This window comes from Ammodytes marinus (assembly GCF_949987685.1).
Source record: "Ammodytes marinus genome assembly, chromosome: 15".
NCBI lineage: Eukaryota > Metazoa > Chordata > Actinopteri > Uranoscopiformes > Ammodytidae > Ammodytes > Ammodytes marinus.
Window position 1 is genome coordinate 4,906,592 of NC_137219.1, and position 21,369 is coordinate 4,927,960.

At 39.2% G+C, this 21,369-nt stretch overlaps 2 protein-coding genes across 2 annotated transcripts; one reads left to right on the top strand and one right to left on the bottom strand.

The window, feature by feature from the left end:
• Positions 1 to 1,456: 1,456 nt before the first annotated feature.
• hhipl2 (HHIP-like 2) lies at positions 1,457 to 12,918 on the top strand (the record flags this gene model as incomplete). The annotated part of the gene is made up of 11 exons (XM_080042209.1): positions 1,457 to 1,816; positions 2,868 to 3,121; positions 3,574 to 3,709; positions 4,374 to 4,636; positions 5,008 to 5,151; positions 9,307 to 9,638; positions 10,145 to 10,271; positions 10,589 to 10,734; positions 10,829 to 10,910; positions 11,032 to 11,114; positions 12,563 to 12,918. The coding sequence occupies exons 1-11, from the start codon at positions 1,484 to 1,486 to the stop codon at positions 12,916 to 12,918; spliced, it is 2,256 nt and encodes a 751-aa protein (XP_079898335.1). The 5' UTR covers positions 1,457 to 1,483.
• A 2,277-nt stretch (positions 12,919 to 15,195) lies between these two features.
• Positions 15,196 to 19,739, bottom strand: marc1 (mitochondrial amidoxime reducing component 1). Its single transcript, XM_080042573.1, has 7 exons — positions 19,453 to 19,739; positions 18,064 to 18,228; positions 17,451 to 17,613; positions 17,173 to 17,316; positions 16,290 to 16,351; positions 16,017 to 16,088; positions 15,196 to 15,707 (listed from the first exon to the last, which is right to left on the bottom strand). Exons 1-7 carry the CDS (start codon positions 19,698 to 19,700, stop codon positions 15,581 to 15,583), a joined length of 981 nt encoding a protein of 326 aa, XP_079898699.1. The 5' UTR covers positions 19,701 to 19,739; the 3' UTR covers positions 15,196 to 15,580.
• Between the last annotated feature and the right edge of the window lie 1,630 nt (positions 19,740 to 21,369).

Here is a 21,369-nt window from a genome sequence, read left to right on the forward strand (position 1 = left end):
AATATAGACTCTTAACTACTGACTTAATTGATAAGGAAATTGAACATGTGAGATGCTCCCTCTGCTGAAAATATATTTTTCTGTAAAGCAAAAGGATTACTTTCCTGGATTACATAGTTTTTATATACATTTGATAATAAATCTACCATCAAAATCATACCAACATATCAATGTTGTTAGATTGTTCTTGGTCTTGATCACATATGCGTTGTATAAGCACAGGGGTCTAATGATGATGTACTTTTCTCCTGGCACCAATCCATTACAAAATGACAAACACCTGTACTGTTATATTCAAATGAGGGTTGACATGCTGGGACAGTACAACTATAGGATGAACCACCAGACGCAGCCTGGATAGTTGATGTGTTATAGAGTATACTGACTAAATTCTTATAATATATGTCATATGCTCTCTCTGCTGAAAAAAATCATTTTAGGAAACCTTGTTGATGTCATGTAATATGTTTGGGAGTCAATAAAGAAAATTGAGTTAATAATTTATTTTTTTCCTTTTTTTTTATAGGCCTTTAGTTCCAGATTAAAGTAGTTTTTAAGTCTTAATTGCAGTGCACTTAAAGCAAATAATTCCCGGATTACATAACTTTGTATTTACATACATTTGATGATAAAAATCACAACAACATATCAATGTTGTTAGATTGTTCTTGGTCTTGATCACATATGCGTTGTATAAGCACAAGGGTCGGATGATGATGTCATTTCTCCTGGCTGGCACCATTCCATTACAAAATGACAAACACCTGTATTGTTATATTCAAATGAGGGTTGACATGCCGGGACAGTAGATCTATAGGATGAACCACCAGTTGTTGCACAAATGGCACGCAGCCTAGAGGCGCTTTTACATGTACAGTATGTGAGACAAAATTATAGTTATGTGGTACGTCTGTTGACATTTGCATTCCTCGACACCTATGGAGTGTGTCTGCGTATTTCTTTGCCAATTTGCACTGAGAATTTCTTATTTTTTTTGGGGGGGGGGGGGGGGGGGAGGGGGTATCTCGGCTTTATTAGACCGATTTGGAGAGAGAGATGAAATGGGGCAGATAGGGAAGTGACATGCAGAGAGCTCAAGACCTTGGAGACCTCCGACACTAACACCATATGAGAAATGTGTTTATCATTATTTTTTTTAATTCAATTTGACGGCGGGGAAGAAGACCAATGTTAGGCGGAGAATAAGATATATAGGCCTATAGGATAAATCCAATTAACTTTACCGCCATTCCGAATGTTTTGTTTTTTTAATTGCTGCTTATCGGCCCAATGTGAGACAGAGCTGGTGACAAGGTGCGTGTTTTCTGATCACTAGTTGGGGACGCTTGTCCACATAAAGTAGCCTATTTGCGCACGCGTAACAGGGGTAGTCACGTGCATGCAAGTTCACTTACCCTATCCTCTCTGGCTCATACATAAAGGGGAGCAAACAGTTGAATTCGTTCGGGGGCAGACGGCAACAATGACAAGTATGCGGGATGCTGCGCGCCATCCAAGCAGAACCGTTTGGGCAGTTTTACGCGCGAGTCTCCCTGAGTTTATTGTCCTGGTCGTGTCAGTGATGATGGGGCTCGTCCCGGTCCAACCAGCATCTGCTCATCCTCAGTGTCTGGACTTCGAGCCTCCGTTCAAACCGCCGTGGCACCTGGAGTTCTGCACTCAATACGAAGACTTTGGCTGCTGCGATCAGAGAACGGACAACGTGATCGCGGAGAGATACTGGGACATTATTGACCAGTTGGAAGTGAGCAGTTATGAACTGTGCGCGGACATGTTGAAGGAAATCATGTGTCAGGTAAATCTATTTTATATTCTCCAAAGGTTTGGGTTGAATAGATGCTGCTGTAATGAGGGTTTACAAAGTAAATTCACATAATTATAAAATTGTCCATGGTGATGATACATCACTGTTTATGTTTACTGCAATGTGAGCAAGTAAGAAAGTAGTTTTTATTTTTTTATAGGCTAAGGCACTTTTTAAAACAATGTTTTCAACTCTGCAGAAAGATATATAAAGAAAGATGAAAACACTTAATACAGAAGGTTTTGAGATACAAACCCTTGACATTAGACTAATATTAATATGACATATATTTACATATTCCTAAAATAGCATGCATAGGAGAGGCCAGGTGGTTTTCTAAACCTGAGAGTATCTTTCTACCATTGTTTAACTTTGATCTAATGTCAGTTTTGGGATGGTCATGTCAGTTTGGACGAATCCTGAGACAATGGGCCCCTGGGCAAAGACATGTAAGAGGCCCCCACCCCCTTCCATGTTAGAGCAGGAGCCCCAGAATCAAAGACCTACTTTTGGTCATTGTGATTCTTGGTTGTTTTGTGTGTTGTATTTGTGGTTGGTGTGAATCTTTTTAGTGTTTTCTTTCTCTCTGTGGGGTCATTTTTCATCTCACTTTGTTCTGCATCTGGGTAACGCTTTATACTAGAACCTTAGTATAAAGCGTTACCTGCATCTGTATTAGGTACATTTATTGTGTTTTGAGTCTCTGGTGACAAGATTGGGTTTTGATATTTAACAGTTTTGGCTGGATTATATTTCCTGAATCGTTCCTGCTCACGGAAAACACATGTAGGCCTACCTGCTACTTGTGTTGTTGTGAAAAGTATTTGGACCCCATGAAAAAACAGGTTGGGTACCTTTTGTAGTTCTTCTACATTCTTATAAACAGGACAGGTTAGTTGCTTTATTGACCTCCCACCCAACAATGAATGTTACCAGCAACTTCATACACTGGAGTGCACCTTTAACTTTAACTTCCTGCTTTACCAGAGCCCTCAAATATCCCTTATAATCCCTGTGTCTTGTGTTTTTTTGCCCTATCCAGGAGTGCTCTCCATATGCGGCCCACCTGTATGACGCTGAGGACCCGTACACACCTGTCAGAGAGCTACCTGGCCTTTGCTTCGGCTACTGCTCCGAGTTCCACACTAAATGTGGCCACGTGGTCAAATATTTAACAGAGAATAAACTGCTACGCGACACTTCTGAACGAGATGTTACAACCTTTTGCAGTATTGTTGACTTGTCCGACCAGGATTACTGCTACCCCAACGTTTTAAATAGCTCCGACCTCAACAAGTAATTTTTACTCCTGCCATCCACTATTCACTTTGCTGCATATGAAAGTAGCTACAAGGAACTTTTAGTTTGTGTAAATTCTAGCGGCCCCTTTGAACAAAAACGGTATTTTTTTTTTTTTTTTTTTACGACGCCGGCTGTTGTTGCTGGGTGAGCGTAACAGGACAAAGGCATTAAAAAAAATATATAAAATAAGCATTCTTTGAACCGACAATCTCCATTACTGTTACATGTAATATATGATCCTCAGAGGAAAAATTAGACTGTTTAAGATATATTTAAAAGTTCCTTGTAGCACCTTTAAATGCTATATTTTAATAATTTATATGTATTTGTTTATTGCTTTTTTATCCCACTTTTTTATCATTGTGTCTTTATGTTTGAAAGCACCACTAAGCTAATTTCATTGTATTCCTATGTAATGACAATAAAGGCTTTCTTATTCTGCACAGTAACCTGGGGCAGGTGGCCGAGGACCCCGCCGGGTGTCTCCAGCTCTGCCTGACTGAAGTGGCAAACAATCTCAGGAACCCTGTGTTGATGCTGCACAGCGCTGACGAAACACATCGCATGTTCATCGCAGAGCAGGTGTGTATATGTTGGATTGTTAAAACTATACTATTATAGCTATAGTGCGTAACTTCTTTCGCCCCCTTGAGGAATTCTGAGTAATTACACTGATGACTCATCTACATGAGGTAAGCCCTCTGTGATCGCGCATGGATTTTATACCTTCTGCTGTAGGCCTTCATCCAGTTGGTTTCTTAGCATTTGAATCAACAACTGAAACATTTCTTACGCTCTTCTTGGGATATTTTTGAGCTCATGCGTCAGTGTCAGGAGGGAGATACCTGTTTATAATCACTGCCACACTAAGACTTACACAGAGTTTTGTGGAGCTGATAGGCTTAATCAACTTAATTTGTGTCAACTCGTTTTGCAATGGCTTGAATGTAACCAACACTCATTTACATGAAAAAGGTACGCACTATAGCTTTAAATTAAATGTTAAAAGGTTAGGCATAATAAGCCTTGGGTTCAGCCTACACCTTTTTGGCCAATGTTCTATTGATCTACCTGTATGAATGTACTCTGTAACTGTTATCATGGACATAAATAAATACAAATCTACTCACTCACTCACTCACTCACTCACTCACTCACTCACTCACTCACTCACTCACTCACTCACTCACTCACTCACTCACTCACTCACTCACTCACTCACTCACTCACTCACTCACTCACCTAGGTGGGCTTCGTGTGGGTTTACCTGCGTGATGGCAGCCGGCTGGAGCAGCCCTTCCTGGACATGAGCGGGGAGGTGATTACTACACCCTGGTTTGGGGATGAGAGGGGCTTCCTGGGTATGGCCTTCCACCCAAAGTACCGGGACAATGGATTCTTCTACATCTATTACTCCATCCAGGTAGACAGTAAACTGGAGAAGGTCCGGGTCAGTGAGATGAAGGTGTCGGCCCACGATATGAACATGGCGGATGCTTATTCGGAGAGGTACGAAGAGGGAACTTTTCTTTGGTTCTTTTTATAGCGTCAAAGTTTGGTTGATGATGTTAAGGTTTGCATTTATTTAATGAAAGAAAAGGTAAAAGCATGTATTCCCAAATTGGGTGTAGTGCCTGAACGTTAATTTCTTACAATCTCTTTTAGTCCCTCTATCCATAATCAATAATCTTTGTTAAAGTGCCTGGCTGCCATGTAGCAACTTGGTCACAGGGAGCATATTTCCAAAAATGATTTCAACAGAGAAGCCTAAGAGAATTCACATTATTTTCTTTGTAGCTGAACAAGGTTTAATCTACAAAGAAAAACAAGAATAGTAGATGTGATTGTATTGACCTGCAGTATTCTTACACTCTTAACAGGGTCATTCTAGAGATCGAGGAGCCGGCAGCAAACCACAACGGAGGCCAGCTGTTGTTCGGTCTCGATGGATATCTGTACGTCTTCACTGGAGATGGTGGAAAAGCTGGAGATCCATTTGGAAAGTACGGCAATGCACAAAACAGGTACGGTAATAGAGGTTTCCTTCAACTTCTTATCCATTGCTTAAAGTGATTGTGAACTATTTATTAAACCATAACCTATAGCCAGGCCTGCCCACACAAATGGCTGGGCCCCTGAAAACCTCCAGTCAATGGGTCCCCCTTACCTATTACTTCTATCAACAATGTGTGTGAGTGCACTCATCCCTCAATAAACACATACATGTATTTGCAGAGAGACTAACTAAGTTGTGGAATTCTCTTCCTTTACATATCAGATCTGCCACTTCTTTGGAAAATTTTAAATGTCTGCTGAAGACACATTTCTTTGCACTGGCCTTCGGAACCAGCTGAGCTGAGTATTTTTCTTATGTGTTTTCTTTTGGTTTCTTATTTGTAATAAATGCGGATTATTTTATTATTATTTAACCTGTACAGCACTTTGGGGCAGTACCCGCTGTTTGTAAATGTGCTTTATAAATAAATTTGACTTGACTTGACTTGACTTGACTAACTATCTTATCAACCAGGGACTTGCAGGGACAGTTGGGGGAGCAAGGGCTCATTATTATTTTAAAATAGTAGCACATTTCTGACTTAGCCCAGCATACCTACCAATTTATTTTGATTCCCTTACACTCACACAATTGTTTAACAGATCAACAGATCTCTACAAAATAATCAGTTCACACAGAGACATTGTTCTTCTTTAGTATTCACTAAAGCAAACAGTTTTTTTTCACAATTTGCACATTTTCTATGGTACTAGTTTCTGGTAAGATACATTTACACTAATTGACTGCACCAAATATTGCACTTTTTTGTAATTCTGCACATGACATTAAACCATTTTAAATCTGTTGGTAGTATTGTTGAAATACTATCAATTGGCCAGGTTTCTGAAAAACTGGTCAGACTTGGCTGGTTGTGTCAACCTGAAGACTTATGTCAAAGCCTTTAGAAGGTATAGTCCCCAGGCCTGGCCTGCCCACACAAATGGCTGGGCCCCTGAAAACCTCCAGTCAATGGGCCCCCCTTACCCATTACTTTTATCAACAATGTGTGTGAGTGCCTTGTGTCTTTCTTTGCATTAAGAACTTTTTTAGGTCTATTTAAATTCAAAATTTTTAGAAACAATACAGAAAGCAGGACCTTGGTGGTTACGGCAATAATTAAAACAGGATGATGCTGCTCGTCGGCTTCATTGTGGTAGAACCCGTCTGGTTGGTCAATTGGCCAGGTTTCTGAAAAACTGGTCAGACTTGGCTGGTCGTGTCAACCTGAAGACTTATGTCAAAGCCTTTAGAAGGTATAGTCCCCAGGCCAGGCCTACCCACACAAATGGCTGGGCCCCTGAAAACCTCCAGTCAATGGGCCCCCCTTACCCATTACTTCTATCAACAATGTGTGTGAGTGCGCTCATCCTTCAATAAACACATACATGTAATTGTAGAGAGACTAACTATCTTATCAACCAGGGACTTGCAGGGACAGTTGGGGGAGCAAGGGCTCATTATTATTTTAAAATAGTAGCACATTTCTGACTTAGCCCAGCATACCTACCAATTTATTTTGATTCCCTTACACTCACACAATTGTTTAACAGATCAACAGATCTCTACAAAATAATCAGTTCACACAGAGACATTGTTCTTCTTTAGTATTCACTAAAGCAAACAGTTTTTTCACAATTTGCACATTTTCTATGGTACTAGTTTCTGGTAAGATACATTCACACTAATTGACTGCACCAAATATTGCACTTTTTTGTAATTCTGCACATGACATTAAACCATTTGAAATCTGTTGGTGGTATTGTTGAAATAAATAACACTTAAAAAACAACATCAACAACAAATTCTTCACACACAAATGAAAAAAGGTGGTTCTCTACATGAATAATGCAACATTTAGGCTTAGTTTAATTCTCCTCTCATCACTGCAAAAGCACTGAAATCATTACAAAAAAAGTTTGAACTCAAATCTGTTCCTTCAATTATTTCCAACTTCTTTGTGCCTTGTGTCTTTCTTTGCATTAAGAACTTTTTTAGGTCTATTTAAATTTAAATTTTTTAGAAACAATACAGAAAGCAGGACCTTGGTGGTTACGGCAATAATTAAAACAGGATGATGCTGCTCGTCGGCTTCATTGTGGTATGACCCGTCTGGTTAGTCAATTGGCCAGGTTTCTGAAAAACTGGTCAGACTTGGCTGGTCGTGTCAACCTGAAGACTTATGTCAAAGCCTTTAGAAGGTATAGTCCCCAAAGGGAAATTCTTTTTCACAAAAATGTACATTATGTGGAGAGAGAATTTAAACCTGTTTGTAGACTCAGGAAAATGACAGAGTAACTAATGTAGAAGAACTACAAAAGGTACCCAACCTGTTTTTTCATGGGGTCCAAATACTTTTCACAACGACACCCAGACACAAGTAGCAGGTAGGCCTACATGTGTTTTCCGTGAGCAGGAACGACTCAGGAAATATAATCCAGCCAAAACTGTAACTAATATCAAAACCCAATCTTGTCACCAGTTGGCACACAAAGGGTTTATAGGATGGATTATGTTTGAAACAGTTACACTCTGCTGTGCTCAATCTGAAAAATTTTGAACATTTCTGCTTTTCTACTGCTTTTTAAAGCTCCCATATTATACACTTTTCGGTTCTATTATACACCATATTATATGGTCTTAGTGGTCCCTAATACGTTTTTCTTTAATTGTTTGCTGAAAAAAACTTTCAGATAATTTATTGTACTATGCTGATGTTCAGCTAATCTCACAATGGCCTATTTTTTAAAAAGAGCTGCAGCTCCCCTCGTAAATATACAATCTTTGAGCTGCCCCCACCCCCTGTCCGGAAGCGAAGCCAAATACGCCTCGCCCTCTGTCTGTCAGGGCCATGGACCAATAAGAAATAGGGGTGTGGGCTGCACAGTGGAAGCTTCTGGCTTTCCAGTTTGTGAGGTCAGAAACGAGGAGAATTCTGACTGGAGTATATTGGGGGGGAGGGGTGGGGGTTTCAGAAAGGGGGAGAGTGAGAAAAGGAGAGATTGTTATTTTTTAAAATATTTTGGCAGTCTCTAGGCACACCGTGGACCCATGGATATGTTAGAACACATTTAAAAAGTGCATTTAGCATAATATGTGACCTTTAAATGGCCGTAAGCGGAGCCGCAGCTCTGTGAAAACACCCAACTTTGAATAGATATTGACATAAATATCTAAAAATCTAAAAATAAAGTGTTGTAGAATTGTTTATTACAGTCATAATAATTATGTGTTTATATAAAGACTAATGTCATCGTGACTCTAAATAAGCATAAGTTAATCAACACAAGTTCTGACCTGACCTTATGGTGAAGGTTCTGACCGTATGGTGAAGGTTGTTATGTTCTGATTATGTTCTGAGATACTCAAACGGCGTACGGGAATGTATGTTTTGACTGGGATGGCTCCGGAGCTCTGTGTCTGTAAGATAACTAACAATTCTCTGACTGAGGAGAATCTTGTACGTAGGCTGGAATGTTCGTGCGTAATTAGATTTCACTATAACTTCTCTGACTGACTGCCAATCGGTGGTCATTTCACACAATCCCATTGCTTGATTGTTGTCTTGACTCATGTTTGCAAACATTAAAGATCTGTTCTATTTTTGTATTTAAACATTGTGTCACCTCGTATTAATTGACTATATTCTCATCTTTTAAAGGTTGGTATTTCAATTCCATGACAAAAGTTTAGCTTAGTTAGGTTCTTGGCTTCCAAAGACCATGGGCCCCCAAAGTGGCTGGGCCCTAGAAAGCCTTCCCACTTTCTACCCCTTATGGGCGGCCCTGCCTATAGCTACTGCAACCAAAGAAGTCCCAAACTTTTATCTGTTTCAATCATTTTCCTATTTCTTTAAGATATTATAGGCCTACCTTATTTACCTATTATCTTAAGCCAAGTTTTTCATCTACTTACCATTGCTTTAAACCAGCTATTACAACCATTTATCCACAATTTCAGCAACGTTTTCAACCATTTGTTTATTGCTTTGAGCCAACTAACATTTTTATCAATTATAGCTATGGATTTCCACCACCCACCCGCTTGCTACAGATGTTATTACATTAATTTGTAAGCACTGCTGCAGCGGTAATGCTAAATATAACTTTTTTTCCCCCCCAACCAGGAGTGCTCTGTTGGGAAAAGTCCTCCGCATTGATGTAAACAGTAGTGACTCCAGTGGGAAGCAGTACAGGATCCCCCATGATAACCCATTCATCGGTGACCCAGATGCCCGACCAGAGGTGTACGCATACGGGGTCAGAAACATGTGGCGCTGCTCCGTGGACCGCGGAGACCTGGTCAGTCGCTACGGCAGGGGAAGGATATTCTGTGGGGACGTGGGTCAAAACCGCTACGAGGAAATCGACATTATTGTGAAGGGAGGAAACTACGGATGGAGAGCCAAAGAGGGCTTTGAGTGCTTTGATTTCAAACAGTGCCACAACTCTTCCTTGAGTGAGTATTCTCTCTTTGTATGAAACTTAAGGTAGAGTCAGCGATTCTGAAGAATGCTTGTTGTCAAAATCTCTTGTTGTAAAAAATCAGTGAATATCTCCTCACGATCCGCTAATTGTATGTAAAATCTAGTGTTAATACACAGCCTAGGCTCTGTAAACGGGCATGTTGCTAGCTACGATGGCCACCTTTTATATACATTCCCTTTATTGACATACCAGTTTACAGAGCCTAGGTTGTGTATTAAAACCAGATATTTTTTCAGCACTCACACAGTACGTAAAGGTATCGTGAGGAGATACTCACTGATTTTGACAAAAATAGAATTTGACAACAAATATTCTCCATAATCTCTGACTACGCCTTTAAGCTATTTTCTGTCTCATTGACACTTCCACCAACTGTTATTGGCACCATAATTCTCAATGTTTTCAAATCTAATTTTTGATGCTTCAGATTTGTTTTTCGTTTGTTAAATTGAGTAAATCTTTTCTCTGCCACCACAGATGACACCCTGCCTATATTTGCATACAGCCATCATGTTGGGAAGTCTGTGACGGGCGGATACGTGTACAGAGGATGTGAATCACCCAATCTGAACGGCCTGTACATTTTCGGAGACTTCATGAGTGGGTAAGATTATGTCGATCTGAGTCAAAAATGTACTCCAACTGTTGGGGTACAAATCTTGAATCCTTCTGAGCTTCTCAGGAGTCAAGATGAAGCAAATTTTGTTTTGTTAGCTAGCTTAGTTATTTTCATAATAGTTGACCTAAGGGATGCAGTGTTAGTCTCTTTGCCTTGGTTTTAGTGGAGATATCTCGATTCATATAAGGCAGTGGCATTTGCTAGAATAACGTTGAGATAACGCCCTGTTAATTCCTGTCTTGAATGTGTTGAACCCATTTTGTTTGGTCCTAACAATGTGTTTGATGATATGAATCTCGCAGTCGAATCATGGCGTTAGAGGAAGATAGGACGACAGGGAGCTGGAAGGAGCGTAGCGTCTGTATGGGCAACAGAAAGACCTGCTCCTTCCCTGGACTCATCAACCATCACCACAAGTTCATCATCTCGTTTGCTGAAGACGAAGCAGGTAACTTCCACTAAAAGTCCGTCACACATTTCAGTTTATTTTGTTATTAACCATCTTAACCCATGAGCTGTCTCTGTTTTTTGGTTTCTCTTAGGAGAGCTGTATTTTTTGGCCACTGCTTACCCAAGCGCCACGTCTCCTTATGGAACTGTTTTCAAATTCATGGATCCATCCAGGTATAGTAACATACTCAGTGTACATTAAGCGCACACAATCTGCATGTACATTTGTATCATGTGTTAGCCATTTCCTAACACAACATTACCCGCTTTGAATTTTAAAAAACAATTCTTGCAGGAGAGCTCCTCCAGGGAAGTGTAAGCAGAAGCCGCTGCCCGTCAAAGTCAGGGGGAAAAAGATTCCTTTTGTGCCCAGGGAATGTGAGTTATCTCAGTTGACATTTCGCATTTTTATCAATTCATTTTCATATAATAACTTCAGGACTCATTGTTATGTTGTGTGCATTCCTGACTTAAAACTAAAGCCTCTTAAAACGGTACATTAACTGAAATATGTCAAAGATGTTTTTTAATTTTATTTGTGGAAAATGGTTTGGGTTCAGTCAAGGTGAACTAAATCCAAACAATGTTTACAGAACATATTTTCAGTCAATTAAAATGATGTTAGATGTTAGTGTGTAAGGTGACATCTGTTCTGGCAAAGCAACACTAAGGGTGTATTCACACTGGGAAGGTCCGCTAGTTCACTTGCTTTGGTCCAGACCAAATAGAGTTTAGATTTTTTTCTTTTGGTGTGGTCCACTTTCATATTGCCCCTTTTGCAAGTGAACCAGCATTACGAAGCAAAACCACACGTGATCTGAGGTCATTCATTCATTGGACAGACATTCTGGGGTGGAGAGAGAAGCAGGAAGCACGAAGTGAAAACTGCGAAATATATAACTGATACGATATGGGGTTAAAAATAATAAATAAATAAATAGGCCTACATCTAGCCTATAAATAAAATAAAAAAACAAAAAATTATTGTTGTTTCATATGATTATAATATGTAGGCCTGTGTCAATGATGTGGCTTGTAGCCTACGATGTGAAACATAATATGTACTGTATTTTTGCTGCTGGACGGGCGGCTCGCGAGGAAATAGGCTCATGCTGACACACAGCTGATATAGCCGTGTGTCAGCTTTGTGTGAGTTCGGCGCAGCTCTGCTCCAAACTGACACGGGGATAGTATTGACGGTCCCGTAACATGGGAAGCAAAATAAAAACACGCACTTCATACAAAGCGCAGCGTGAACCTGTTGGCACTGTGCGGGAGACGCTCCCCTCTCCTTCATCTGATCGCTGAACACATCAGCATGTTTACGTGTCCTGTCTATCAAATGTAATATATTTGCTCGGGCTCCCGGTCAAACCACAACTAATCTTCCCAACAACGGCAACACTTTCCCATAATGTGAAGCTGACGGTGATTTATTAAAAAAGAAAAGGCACAGTGCTTCCTGCAATTGGGTCGGATCGAGTCCGGACAAATTCACACCACAAACGAACTGCAGCAGAGTGCGTATGGAACCGCATCGAGACCACCTCTTCAGCTGGGTCTCAGATCGCTTGTTTGGTCCGCCCCCGAGTGCGATTGCTGTATTCACACATGTCTGAAAGATGCGCACCGAAGGTGGAAGTGCACCTGAGTTCGTTTCAACCGAACTAAACACGGCATGTGTGAATACACCCTAAGTGTTTTCTGTTTATTACACTTGTTATGAGCAAAACCTGCTGTTTTTACTTCCCCATTGCACGTCTACCTATATGATGTTAAACCATTCAAATAGGTATGTATACTTACTAACATCTGTGCCATTTCAGTAACTGTGCTGGACATGAACGAAAAACCTACCAGACCTCCTCCGAGAAAATTCAAGCTCACCACCACCAAACGGCCAGTGACGATCAGCCAGGTCACAACTACAACGTCTGCTGCCACGACGACTGTGAACAGCACCACTGTGAAGCCGGAACAGATATCCCCTTATAAGGAAGCGAGGAAGAGAAATAAGTCGAAACTACGGAGGAGAAACAAAAAGCGGAATAGGCAGGACGCTGATGGAAAAATTAAGAAGAAGTCCAAAAAGACTTCCACAATCAAGCTGGTCAGCTACGTAGTAAAACCAAAGACCAATCAAATGGATACAGCTGATTTCAATAGTAACAATCTACCCTGAAAGGTGGCACCATTCACACAGGTAAAGGTGCAAAGAAGCCGATCGGCCACAAGAAAAACAGCATAAATTCTGCATAAAATAAAGGATCTGCAAGAGAATATTTTGCCTTCATGAATAAAACTAAGACAGACTTGAACCAGAAAACAAACAGAACAATGACCAACAAACTTCAGGTAAAAGGCAAGAAAGCAAAGCATGCCAAAGCACTGTAAAATAATCAAATTTTAGATTTTTTTTGTCATTATTTTGTATATTTTCACTTGTCAAATATTCAGTCGAATGTCATGTTTAAAAGGTGAAGTGTGTAATAATGTGTATTTTTGGCCTCATCTAGTGGTGAAAGTTCTAGATTGCAACGCTCCCTTGCTAACCCCTCCTGTTCTGAGAATTTATAGACGCCTTTTAAAATACAAAAAAACATACCTCTTTATTATATATGTATAGCTACCAACCCGCCCATATTTAAAACTTATCAAATAGGTTTGAAGCAAAAATAAGCAGCAAACAGGATGAAAACCTTTATAAAAACTGTTTGATTCTACAACACATTCAAGTGTTAGAAATAAACATTAAAAAAAGTTTCTGTTTGTATGTCTTTCTGTCACAAACTCTCTGTAATTGAACAGTGAACACACCACTGATGATAACTGAAAGCACTATGGTCGTGGCTTTGCATAACGACTGCTCTATATGTATTACATCAATCTCACAATTAAGCCTTTTCGCTGCAACCATCTACTGTAACATTACAATCCTGATGCTAACTATGAACTACAACAAACATAATATTGAGACATAGGAACAAATGAAATACCCTTTCACAAAGAAATGGACAAAAATAAAGAAGTGCACTTGTGTATTTATTCTCCTGTGGCTTAAGAAATGCATATAGGACCCCTATAGGACCCCTTTACTCGTAACCCCTCACTACTCACATGTCCCAGACCACCTGTACAAAATGGCAGTATAAAAACCCAAATTATACTGTTAAGAAAAGAAGCATAAAAGTAATTTAAAGTGATGGTGGGTCCTGATTTGAAGGTCTGAAAATCTAAAGGGTTGCACTCAGACTAAATGTAAGTCTACTATGCGTCTGCTATACAGTTCTAAAAAGCCCCTACAAATTACAGGCCTACGTCACCAATTTAGGAAACAGCTCAGCTTCTCTAACCTTTGAAAAACTATTGCTAATGCTTCCTCTAAAGTGCCCGTTATGTGACGGGAATAGGCCGGATGTGTTTGTGTAACACACTCCAATTAACTCTTGTTTGTCATTACCTGGGGCGGTGTGGCTGGAGGGTCCACTGTTTGAAGCATAAGAAGAACAATGATGCTTTTCAACTTAGAAGGCACTTTGCTGTCACGTGAAAATCCCCCCCCCCACCCCCCCCCGTTTAACGAGGATTTTTTTTCTCCAGTGTTTTTGTGATTTTATTTTGAGTTCCTTTCGACATGTAACAACCTGTCCAACATCAACACTAGTGGCTGAATTTGAATGTTAGGTTACAAAAACCAGTAGCCATCTTCATCTACAGGGTTTGATTTTAACCCTAAAACTCAAAACTTAACATGAACATGATTATTGTATCACCTGAAACACCCTTTATAGTAGCCTAATATAATAATATAAAATTGCTATAAGTGAAACGCTTACTAGGGTTTTCACTTCTAATATGTCAATGGTAATGTTGGAAAAAATCCTTTTGATGGCAATTAATCAAATAATGGTTTGGATATTTCAGCAATACACAAAGCTACTGGTCGTTTGAAACAAAGTCTAAAGTTTATATGAACTAAAATGAGTAGCATTGAAGAGAAATGTCTTCCTCCCCTTTACGGGCTATTGTGGTGGTTAACTAAAGACACATCGCTCCCTACTGGCCGTTGAATGCATGTAAAGCTGGGTCTCAATCAGACCTTCAATGCTGAAGGCAAGATTTAAAAGCATTACTTTTTTGCTGTTATGCATACATAATACTTTTTTAAATAATTGTGTCTTTTTTGTCACCATGAGAGTATACAATTATGTAATTGAGTTATTTTTAGATACCAGTCCATTTGAAATTAGGGTTGTCCCTATAATATGAAGATGTGAAAACCATTTGACCAGTATTATCAGCAGTCAGACTGATATCGTCCCAAATAATCTACTATTTTTTATTGATACTAAATATTTTTCTTTGCTCGTTCATTCCAGGAATAATTACAAATGTAAAATTTCATTTCACAAAAGACTTTTGGCAGTTTCATTTCTCTCTCTTTAATAGCAGCATGTACATCCAGGACTTAATTACCAGTTCTGTTTAATTCAGGCACGACTGGAGTTACACAACAGTCCATCTGATCTGATGAAGATTCTGCCAAATGGCACTACAGTAAAATACACTATAAAGAAAGTTGATCATTGTTATGTTTTGAACTTCATATCATCTCAGTGGATTGGTCTCATAGCCCCATTTCAAAAACAGTGATATTTCTTGTAGGATGTTTGTGCATCCTTAATCATTTATGTATAGGTTATACCTCTATTTAAGTGCTTTCTTTAGCGTGGAATTACACATTGATTTAAGAGTGATGGTGCTCATGACAAAAGATTTCTTCCTCATCCCAAACAAGTGATGGAATATGTGTTGGTATATTTTCCTCCCCGTCTCTCTCTTTCTTAACGTATGATTTTGAACACCTCATCCCCGACCTGCAGGATGCCCGTCTGCTTCACAGTGTGCAGCTGTCCAAACAGCGGAGAGCTTTTGTAGATGTGCTTCTCTGACGGCTGGCACAGACGATAGCTGTGGACAAGGGAAAAAAAGCCACAATGAGGAGTTAAGATTGACAGGAATATTCTTTTCAGTTTTTAAAATATTTAAAGACCTCTCATCCCATTGACAAGGCAGAACATTGCATTTAAAATGAACTGGAAAAAAAAACTTTAAATTGAGGCAATTTTTTAACTATTACTACCTGGCCTAATTGGAGCAACCTTTGTGAATGAGTTTTACACAAGCCGCCAAAAAAGTAGATCAATCTGTCAATACAATTTACAACCAATATGTTAAAAATAAAAGCCTTTCCTCAATAATATTGTGTTAATACTATACCTTTTCAGTGTGTCTAGAGGCTCTTTTCTGTTGATTATCCCAGTTTCAGGATCAACCGTAGTGAAAATGCATCTGTAAAGAACAAAAATTTCAGGTGAACTTGCATAATTTTCTACACTTACAAATTGTCGCATTTTAACTTTAAATCATTGACAAATAATTGGTGCATTTAAAATTGTATCAGGGGGGAATCAAACCCACAAGTGTTGTTGATAAATAAAGTGACTCAAATGAAGTGGTTAAAAAATGTGTGTGAAGCATCGACTGTGTTACCGTCCGCATGACATTACACGCTGCAGTCGCACGATGCCAATCTGGATCTCTTCCCAAGAATCCTGGACAGAGAAGAAAGCAAAGCAGTTGGTTTTTAGAGTTGATGATGAATATAGTCCACACTGTTGCTCACACCGAAAAGGGCGACGCTATTAGTCAGAAGTAAACCTGCTGGGCTGCAGTGTAGAGACACATACAATCTGTTAACATTAAGACCTTGTGTGGTTCTAATCTTTACACGACTGTCAGACATGTTGTGCAGAAGGGAATACATTTTGTTGTATTCTTAATTACCACCACTTAAAAAACTGCAGGTTTTGATCTTTACATTTTTTAATTATCTTTGTCAAACATTTCTGTGAACATTTGTAGCTTTTGTTGAATGTTGAATTTGAATGTCTGTTTATTGAGCCATATCCCCCTTTCCGGTTATGTGATGTGACAACATAAGATAAGGTGGGTCACCGTAATCAACATACACCTAAGGGGCGATTCTGACCCACAATCCAGTGCGCACCGGAAGTGACGTCACATCGACAGCGCCTCCGTATGAAAACAACCGGGGATGCAACCGATATAAAAGCAAGAGGCAAGATCAAGGCGCCATGTTATGATAAAATAAATAAGTAAAAGTATGTCCCAATTGTATGCCTACTGCATGCTAACTAGATTATTTTTATGGTTAGATGTTATATGTAGAATAGAAAAAAAGAAAGAGTATGCGATTTGGAACGCAGCAATAATGTGTTTTGCACATTAAAGTATTTTTCAGAGCATTTAGCTGTTGTGTGGACTCTACTTACTTAGTGCTTTATTCGTTTATGTAACAGTAAAAGGCCAAATAGCAGGGGAAAAATAACAAAGACTGTGATGCATGACACACCTCATCGAATGCTTCACAGTCACTTATGACGATGTTTGGGCGGAAACGTTCCACTGTCACGTCCTTCTCCAACTTGCTGCTGAGATCTCTGACTGAGGACTCTGACAGCAGCATCACAGGGCCCACGTCTGGGTACGCCACCTGCTGGAGAGATGGATAAAAAAAAAGAATCAAGTAAATATAGGTTTTATATTGTTTGTATGCAAAAGAAAAATAAATATATGTCTATGGTAGAAGCACACATTTGGAGACTGTCCTGAGGACGTAGGTCTTCTTACTTCCTGCTGTGAGAAAGAAGGCTCCAGGTTCACCGGCCTCCTCGCTTTCATCTGAGACTCAAAGTGAACCAAGCGAAAGGTTTTCTCTTCCCCCAGGTAACGAGTGAGCCAACGGGACGCTTCTTCACCGCAGTCCCGCCCCTGGATGTCATCTCCAAACACTCTGCAGTTAAAGCAGATTAGGAACAATAGACACATTAACAGTGTAAACTTCTAAAATAACTTTGACCGTCGTAAGTCTTATAGCCCTTTTTTTTTTTTTTTTATAGGGAATAACGGGATAAACATAGTCCTTTCATAAAATTCCATTGTGTCCTTTTTTAAATTCTTTGTTGTCAGAAGACTTTCACATATCTAGGAAAGTGTACTATGAAAGTCCACTGAGTCGAAATGAAAAAGAGAAATTGTTAAGTTAAAGGAATAGTTCAACATTTTAATTTGAGCCTTGCGCCTCACTCTCCAGCTCAAGAAAAGGCGAGGCAAAAAGCTAGAAACTAAAAATGTTGAACTAATTTCCTTTAACAGTTGTGGACTATAAAAAGTGGACTACTATCAGTCAGAGATGATGGTAAGACCAGTGCAGGATTTGAACCCTGATGTTATAACATTAAACCTGCAGTCGATGATGCGGTTGTCAGTCTGTTTGAAGCGCAGCTCCTCCATGTTGGGGCCGTTCAGACAAACATGGCCGCCCTCACAGGTCAGACACACCAGCACCAGACGAGGCTGCTGTCGGCCCGTAACCATGTGACCGTCCTCAGTTACCACCATCCAGTGTCTACAAGCAAAACAAACAAGAGTCTCATCAGCACCATAGCCTATAGCATCCAATGGTTAGCTCCCTAAAGTCCAGCCACTTAAAACTGCACACACATCTTACTTTAGTTTTTATTAACACGTCATCATCATATAGGCTTATTGAGAAATTATTTAATGATACACTTTATGGTAATGCAGGACTAGTGAAATGGGGAACCTCAAATATGCTCCTAGAAGCTTTTTGGAGGGGCCCAATAAACCCTAACTGAGCACTCGTAGATTTTAAGCAAAAGTTACAGGAAGAAATCTGATGATATTGTTGCCAAGGATACGGCTGTACTGCAGACTCCATCCATAAATACCAGATTTTCAACACATTTTATTTATATCTACATCTACTGGTGGTTAGAACTTCATCTGGGATTCATAAACAAAAACATGTTTATTGAAAAAATATTCAAAGTTTCTAGAAACTTTTTAAACAGTGCAAAAAAAAAGAGAAAATTACACCATAGTTGTTAATAATCTACAGTCAAACAGAAGACCATTTGGTAAACCATTTCAAGATATTGATTAAACCAGACTGTATTTAGATTCTTAACTTATTTAATCTGAGGCTCAGGCTACTGTTAGCAAGTAACAAGAAAAGAAAAAAAAACATTTTGAATATTCTGTAAACGTGAGTAAAAGTATAAAACATAAAGTATCAAAAGTTAATTATATATAAAGCATTAGGCTCTCTTTCTGAAGCCCTGGGTTTACCAAAAAATATATAAAAAGGTTATTATCTTGTGCATTGGGGCTCCAACATGTTTAAGATGTCTTGAATGTAACATTTAGGATGTTTTTTTTGTGTGTGATTGTGGGCTGAGCTGCAAATCAAATGAATTGTTCTTCTTTGAACCATTAAGTTGTCTAAAAATACAATATTTCACTATGAAATGTAGTGTGTGGGCTGTGGGCTAGTAGAAGTATAAAGTAGCACAAACTCAGATATATCAAGTGAGAGTAGGAGGCCTCCCTCGTAATTGTGAAGTAAATGTGCACCCACCATATAGACTGCAGAAGTCCACCACTCACCACTGCTTATTATGTAATGTAGGCTACATTGTTCGTAAATCATGTTTGTGATTAGTTGATTCGATTGCTTTTGTCTGATTGGGTTACCATATGGCAGGTGATAATTTGCACTCTGAACATGACAAACTTCTAAGTTATTTCTTGCACAGATTCAGAAACTCACCGATCCTGCAGCTCTCCGAACCGCAACCCGAATTTCTGGCAGTCAGCGAGCGCCACAGAAATCGCTTTGCCAGATTTCAGAGGGTGAATGAGGAGCTGCGACACTACACCCACGCGAACAACTTTTTCTGGCTTTTGCAGATATTTATAACAACCGAAACCAAGTCCCAGAACGGCAGCTCCCCCGATCAGAAGAGACGCTTTCTTATTCTGCACCACGGCGTTCACTGCCAGCTCCTTCAAGTCCATTTTGGAGTCACTAACGATCACAACAAACTTTCTCTCTTCTTGGACATTGAACTCTCAAGGGACCTCCATGTGTAACGTTCACGGACGCTCCGTCAACAGGGCTTCGCTTTTAATAAGCTGTCAATTAGATATTTTTTTTTAACACAAAACAATTATGAAACGATTTGTTACAAAAAAAGTTCAGTGCTCACTAAACAAAATAGGTACACTAAACATGACTTATTTTAGTGTAAATAAGCCAATTTTTTTTTTTTTTTTTTTTTTTTTACATGAAAAATAAATAGTCCAGACTCCAGTTATTAATTAGCAAAAACAAAAACGTTTTGTTTTTTTAACCTCACACTGGCTTTTTTTTTTACCTTGGACTTTAATTTTTTTTTTACATTTGAATTATTTGAACTGTGGACTCTTATGTTGTCCCGTTTTTAGCTCCACTGTATGGAAAGCCAAAAAAAATAAACAAGTATACAGTGAAAAAAATTTATGTTAGAAAAAAATTCAGAGGAATAAATAAATGGGAAAAATGTCTTGAATTGAATCATGAATTTGACATATTTATATATTTTTGGCCTTATATTTATTGAAAACATGAGTGGTGTACATTTTCTTGGCTAATTTTCAGAATAGAAAATAACTGTCAAATTTGAAATATCTAACTTAAAACTTAAACACGCACACGTAAAAAAACAAATGCTTAATTCAGTAAAATCATGTGTGTATAGTGGTGTAAAAGACTTTAAGAAATTTTAATGTAGATAAAAAATACAACAGTGCACTAACACTAAATCAACCCTCCAAATTGCCATAAATACATGACGGACGCCTTTAGCAAACAATCATTCTAAAAACAGAGGAGGAACCAGGGGGACGTCGTGCTGCATTTGACCTCCTCTGTGGAACTATTTCTGTCGTTGACACAGATACTCAGGTCTGTGGCCAAAGCAGCAAACAGCAGATGCTCCGGCGATGGGGGGTCAATACAGGGACTTGTCAAATGGACCATCCTTCTGTTGCTTCTCTGTTCATGTCTGAAGGCGACTCAGGCACAGGGCCAGGCCTGGATATATGGCAGAGGGATCAACAAATTCTGATAACGAGATACAAAACTCCTAATGGCTCATATTCAGCAACTGGGACTTTGATTTGAGATGTTTATGCGTGTTCAGCTTCATGATCTTTGGCATATACAAAGTCACAAGATAATAAACAGGAAAAGGAAGAAGGAACTCCACACACACGCACACACGCACACACACACACACACACGCACGCACGCACACACACACACACACACACACACACACACACACACACACACACACACACACACTTGATGTTGAAAGATTGTACCAATTCACTTTTTTAGTAACTGAAAATGTTATAGTAAAGTTGTATTCCTCCTGTATTATGAGTTGTGTGTGTTACCTGTGGACAAATGTCAAATTGATGCACTGATGATCAAACTAAAGGAAGTGGAAGTTTACAAATTTGAATTGATTATTTCATAGTTAGAACCACATTACATTGTTATTTCCATGATTATTATTTTTTTCCTTCAAAGGTATTCTTTTTGGCATTTTTATGCTTTATTTGACAGTGCAGAGAGACAGAGGTGCAATGGGGCAGAGAGGGGAGTGACATGCAGAGAACGACCGCGGGCAGGAATCGA

What these genes read in the sequence shown, in the direction of transcription:
- marc1 (XM_080042573.1), bottom strand. Translation starts at nt 19,700, where the DNA reads ATGGACTTGAAGGAGCTGGCAGTGAACGCCGTGGTGCAGAATAAGAAA. An exon ending in CTTCTTTCTCACAGCAGGAA is followed by an intron (nt 17,317 to 17,450) that starts GTAAGAAGACCT and finishes CCATCTCTCCAG; the next exon opens with CAGGTGGCGTACCCAGACGT. An exon ending in ACTGTGAAGCATTCGATGAG is followed by an intron (nt 16,352 to 17,172) that starts GTGTGTCATGCA and finishes TTCTCTGTCCAG; the next exon opens with GATTCTTGGGAAGAGATCCA.